The 5,981-nt window shown below is 38.8% G+C and overlaps 1 protein-coding gene across 2 annotated transcripts in view; it reads right to left on the bottom strand.

Moving 5' to 3' along the window:
• The window catches only part of LOC116698833 (integrin beta-1), a gene marked incomplete at its 5' end in the record, with an annotated part of 18,059 nt that extends 12,317 nt beyond the window's left edge, over positions 1-5,742 (bottom strand). For both annotated transcript variants that reach the window (XM_032531035.1, XM_032531034.1), the window contains 5 exon segments: positions 639-877; positions 954-1,124; positions 1,793-2,015; positions 4,567-4,652; positions 5,676-5,742. In XM_032531035.1, the coding sequence (XP_032386926.1) occupies positions 639-877; positions 954-1,124; positions 1,793-2,015; positions 4,567-4,652; positions 5,676-5,742 (786 nt within the window).
• Positions 5,743-5,981: the final 239 nt, after the last annotated feature.

Below are 5,981 nucleotides of genomic sequence, written 5' to 3'. Positions count from 1 at the left end.
GACTGACTGACTGACTGACTGACTGACTGACTGACGTGATGTTAGAGCTGGGCAATATATTGACATTATATCAATATCGTGATATGAGACTAGATATTGTCTTAGATTTTGGATATCGTAATATGTCATAAGTGTTGTCTTTTCCCGGTTTTAAAGGCTGCCTTACATTAAGTGATGTCATTTTTTGAACTTACCAGACTGTTGTAATTGTTCCATTATTTGCCTTTACCCACTTAGTCATTAGATCCACATTACTGATGTTTTTTTTCAAAAATCTCATTGTGTAAATATTTTGTGAACACACCATCAGTCAACACTACATATTGTTGCGGTATCAATATTGAAATATTTGATTTTCTCTATATCGCCCAGCCCCACGTGATGTGCATTTTTCTTGGTCAACAATCAGTTTTATAAATTTCTCAGGATAGACTGTCTGTACAAGTATATTTTTCAACTTTTGTTTTTGTTAAAGAAGGAAAAGAAAATCCCAATACTCAATACTATCAAATCCCAACACTTCTAGAATCGCAATAAATTCAAATCGCAAGACAAATTGAACCGGTGCCCAAATATCGCAAAAGAACAGAGTCAAAAGCACATCGTGCCAGCCCTCCTAAAAACTCAACCCTTCGTACCTCACAGACGGCCACCTGCATGATGGCATCAAAGCCGCCCTCTGGAGAGTCCAGGTTCCCGGAGATCTGCTGCTGACTGACCAAGCGATTGAACTCGTCCCCCTTGTCTGTCAGCTTCAGGACGTTCTTATAGCTGAAGGGACTGGTGCAGTTCTGGTTCCCAGTGCACGGATTGATGAGCTTAGCTGGCGTGGTGCTGATGTAAGGCATGACCGTCTTCTCCACAAAGGAGCCAAAACCTAAAGAGGTTAATGTGTTATTGTGATATTTGTATCACAACAGCTTGTCTGTTGATTGATATTGAGTTATCCTTACCGATCCTGAAGTCTGAGGTAATCTCCTGCATTTCCCTCATGAGGTCTGTGCCAAGGTTCTTGACGTTTTCCAAATCATCTTTCATGGAGAATGAGAGGTCCATAAGGTAATACAGGTCGATGGGGTAGTCCTCTGCACGCTTGAACTTCAGCTCAAAAGTCTGGGGCTCACCTGAAGGGAAAAAAATGTGACCAAAACATTTTTTTTTTATATCTCTTGAGATTATTTGAATCTTTGCATTAATCATTTTGAAGGAGCAGGCATGAAGGAGATTTCTAAGTAGATTTTGCCGTAAAGGTCTTCCGCTACAACAACAAATTCTACTTTTTGTCCGTGCAATACTATATAATTTGTCTTTTTGAAAACGCACTTCAAACAAAATATTGACTTTTAATGTTGTCTCCAGAGCTGGTTGACCATTGGGTTGGCCTAACACCATAGACTGGTTAACTGCCGAAATAAATGCCTCCATAAACACTTTGATAACTAGGGTTAACGAAGGGATAGGTTAGGTTAATTAGGGTTAGGGTTGATTTATTTTAAGGACACAGCTTGATTTGATTTAAACATTTGTTTTGCAGCAGTGACAGCAATGCCACAATAAGAGCCATTAGATGGCAGAAAGGTATTTCACAACAGTGTGAGTTTTTCAAAATTACCAAAGTGCATTTTAATGCACCATTAGTTTACCGAGACACACAAACACACCATAACGTCCGCCAGAGCCCCCATGCTTTACCTACATTGTTTGTTTCCATAACTCACTCACGGAGAAGGCAAAATGTTGGCACCCCTGCTAGCAACACATTCAAAGATCTGACAGAAGTTGGAATATTTACCAGATCTGAGTGTCAGGGTGAGTTTCTGGGGCTGGATCTGGGTGATCTGCTCAGGCTTCAGTTTCTCAGACCCGTCCTTCTTGCGGTTGGTGACGGGGTTGTTCTTGTCGATACTGACGCTGCCGCGTGGGTTCTCAATTTTGGTCACTGCACAATTCCTCTTCTTCAGGGACTCCAGATCATCACAGCGGGCCGACTTGGACTCACCCACTGTGAGGAAGTTCTGTGAAATAGCACAAGGTTTTTGTGAGGATTATTTTAAAATCTGTACTACATCCCTAACTCATTTCCTAAATATTGTTCCCTGGGCTTAAGGACATTCTTAGTGGAGATCTAATCTGTGACATAACAGATGACAAGATGTTCTTCCAACCATCATGAGTTTAATGGATATAGAAAGATATTGGTTAATGCATGCAGCTAACAGCAGCGTCATGGTCCGATCACAAATCCCATTTTATTTTTCACCTTGAATACACATTTCCCAAAAACATAGTCATTTTCACAAGGGATGTACAGTATGTGATCATCTGGAAAGGTCCCATAAATGTACAGGAATTTGTCTTGATTAGACTGGCATTAAGAAACATGTTGCTAACTAGCACAATCACACACAACTACATATGGACATGCATGTTACAGGGACAGGAATGCCACTTTTAATTATTAAAGATTGCATTAAATTAAACTGATCTAGATTCCAGAAGTAGTTTGTTCTTCTTTTGGTTATAATTTGGGGTATGAATGCTGCAGATACAATTTTCTGGATCTCTGACAGTAAATCAAAACTATTTTCAACCTATGAGGCCTCTGGAATTAATCGGCCTGTTTCTTCAGGCCATCGGTCTTTGGCAGCAGGAGACATGGAGAAACCGATGCCTAGAAGCATGGCTAACAATATAGATTAGATGCACATGCTATCCCACAAAGCATAGCTGAGGAGAACTTGAGACAATGGACTCAGTCAAAACAAAAATAGTGCTGTGACCTAATTCTGTCAAAAGCACATGACCCACAGATGCCTTTTTTAAATTCTCCCATGCATTTTGCCGAACAAAGCAAATAAAATTTATTCAAGAGATTAAAAAAACACAGAAACACAAGACAACTATTGTTCTGGGGAATAGTTTGGTTGTGGGGTGAAATGATGAACAAAGTAGATTATATACATATATATATATACACACATACACATATATATACACATATATATATACACACATATATACATATATACATACACACACACACATATATACACACGCATGACACATCTAAGTTATTTAAAAATTAAATCGTAAACTGGGTAAATCGATATTGCAATTTTATAACAATTAATCGTGCAGACTTACTGTACATGCACCCCATTCATGTGTTTTTCAGACTGTAAAGGCGCTTCGTACTAGTTTATGGTACCTTGTACCATTGAAAGCATTGTTCTTCCGTGAGGTGATTCCTTTGTGATTTTGGGGTTGATTTTGAATATCAAATGACTGAATCTGACTGGGAGAAGATTAAACCAAATGTACTTAAGGGCTGCTGATGTTTCACCTTCAGCCAACCACAACTGCACTCCAAAATTGCTGTCATGTTATGATTTAATAAACTCCGAGGAAGACAGGCAAGATTTAACAGGAATGCAGATCTGTCTCGACAAATAGCAAATTGACATGAATACCCAACCCAGGGAGATGTTGTTGTTCGTTAAGAGACTCAGTTTGGTGAGTAGTTTCAGAGTAAGTACTGAAACTTGCAGGGCTAAGTTTAAAAAAATAAGATAATTGGTTAATATAATGAATTGGTTTATGATATTTGGGGATGACTATTGAAGCTTCAGATAATCACAACATGTTTGGTCCTACAACAACAAAATAGGTTGAGGCATTCAATGCATAGCAACAAATGTCAAGTAACATCAGAAATCTGTGTCACTAAACTGCATTACAAAGACCTGTTTCTGGGTGATTTTTTGGTTTCTCACATCTATTAATCTGAAGTTATAACCGAGCAGAGTCTCATGCGCTCCTATCACAGAATTAAGGACACAAGTTTACGGTCCAGTTCCAACAATTCACGTTAACCTCATGCTCCTCAAGTTCCAAGTCTTGCAGAGTGAAACGGAAGAAGCTGCAAACATGTTGTTTACTATTTTACTTTACGTTGGAATACAAATACCTCTCAAAAATGTGTTGCACTGCATGACATATAATTCTATAACATTTGTTTGTCCTGCCACTATTGCTGAAAAATATATAATTTGTCAAAGAGTGAACATACATTCGATAATAACCTCGAACTCCCGTAAATCAGTATTTTCCTATACTGACTCAGCCACAGCAAGAATACTTGCCTTGAGTACAGAATACCTCTAATTAAAAGGGGGTTGTCAGCCAAAGTCTCCACTGGGAGACAAGAAGCAGCAGCAGCACTCATGTTTACAATAATGGAGTAGTTGTGGTTTACTTGACTTTGGTCAAAAGGCAAGAGAGAACAGGTCTTGCCAATCTCTTAACTCTCTAGGTTCTACTCTGCATTTGTTTGTGCATGTACACTTTATAGATGTATCTACATCTCCATCTTTTTGAAATGTTGGAGTTCACAAAAAGACAACAACTAGCTGTGTCTCTTAGTCATTTTTGTGCAATTCAACCATTAAGCAACACTGCCACAAAGCCCAAACTCTGAACGTGCCACACCAACAGTTCAGGAATATTCAAGACAACTTTTCATCCATGTGATAAAACACTGCTGGCAGTTTTAACAATTCAACTCACTTCATCTGCACACCAGCCACACGTCTCGGCCACCTGGATGCATTCCCCACATGACTGTGCATTTGCCTTGATGCATACGCTTCCCTCTGAAAGAGACAGAGTTGCTTTTAGATGAGATGACGGAACACAGTTTGTCATTAGTTCACTAACTCAAACCAGCTTGGGTTTGTTTTTGCAAAACCACAACCCCTTCCCATTTCAGAAAACTGAGTCATGCTGAGAGAAGCTCTAGGCAGCTCACCAAGTGATGACTTCACCTTTAAAAAAATTAAAAAAAAAAAAAAAAGCCTCCCAGCAGCCTACAGGACCTCCAGAGTCATAAAACCATGAATGAAGAATGGCAAAATGAGAGTAGTTACAAGTTGATAAAAGCACTGCTTTACTGCATTGTGCTTTAGAAACTAAGAGAGGTCAATGTTTGGCCCAATGTACAGAGCATGTCAGGTCAAACCATGATAATCAACATACACATAAGTGGAACAATGAATAGCATGCTAAGGGGACTGCTTCACTAGGGTCACTGTTAACACAGCTGAAAAACATGCAACGGTTTAGCTCAAGTTAAGCAAAAACGAAGCCACACTAAAAAAATCTATTAGGGCTAGGTGTAAAAATAAAATTCAGATTTAAAAGTAATTTTCACTTGAACAATCCAATATCGATTAAAATAAAAAATGTCATGTTAGCTTGTCCAGAAAGGGTTAAATGACGCTAAAAAGTTAGCCTACATTTTGGGGATGGAAAAACTGGCATGGCCCTATGTCACCTTCAGATATCTGAATGAAATGTGACTTAATACCTTCTGACTGTAGTGCTGCACTTTGTGTGTTCATGTTAAAAAAAAATACATTAATTGAACTGTGTTGGGGTCAGTTCCTAATGTAAACACTAACACTTTTAAGAATGCAGCAGGTTAGAGGGAACCTTGTACAACTGTAGAATTTCTTTCATAGCCAAGCTTAATTGGTTTGGTAACCAAAACATCCGAATAGACATTGAAATCAGAAATGGAATCAAAAAACAGAATTGAATTGGGACCTTTTGAATTTGAATTGTAAAATTGGTGGCAATACCCATCCCCAATATCTACAACATTTGTTTGTTCTTACCTTGCTGTGCCCAGCTGCCACAGAGGACCGATGATAACGTTGCTACTAAAAGTAACCACAGAGCCATCTGGAACAAGAATAAACAAAAACTCAGTGATGGAAGAAATCAACATAAAAGAAAAGAAAAAGATCAACATCAGACTTCTTTGTCACGAGTGCCGGTCACCCCCAGCAGACAAAAACAGTGTTGTTGGTGTATAACAGTCACATTTTAAATGAAAGTTATATTTATAGGATAATTTTCGGAGGCATTTTTCCCTTTATTAGTGACAGGAAAGGTGGGAGAGAGATGGGGGGGAAGTCCAG

The sequence above is a fragment of the Etheostoma spectabile genome, chromosome 12 (assembly GCF_008692095.1).
Source record: "Etheostoma spectabile isolate EspeVRDwgs_2016 chromosome 12, UIUC_Espe_1.0, whole genome shotgun sequence".
Classification (NCBI taxonomy): Eukaryota; Metazoa; Chordata; class Actinopteri; order Perciformes; family Percidae; genus Etheostoma; species Etheostoma spectabile.
This window is presented reverse-complemented; position numbering and strand designations above follow the sequence as displayed.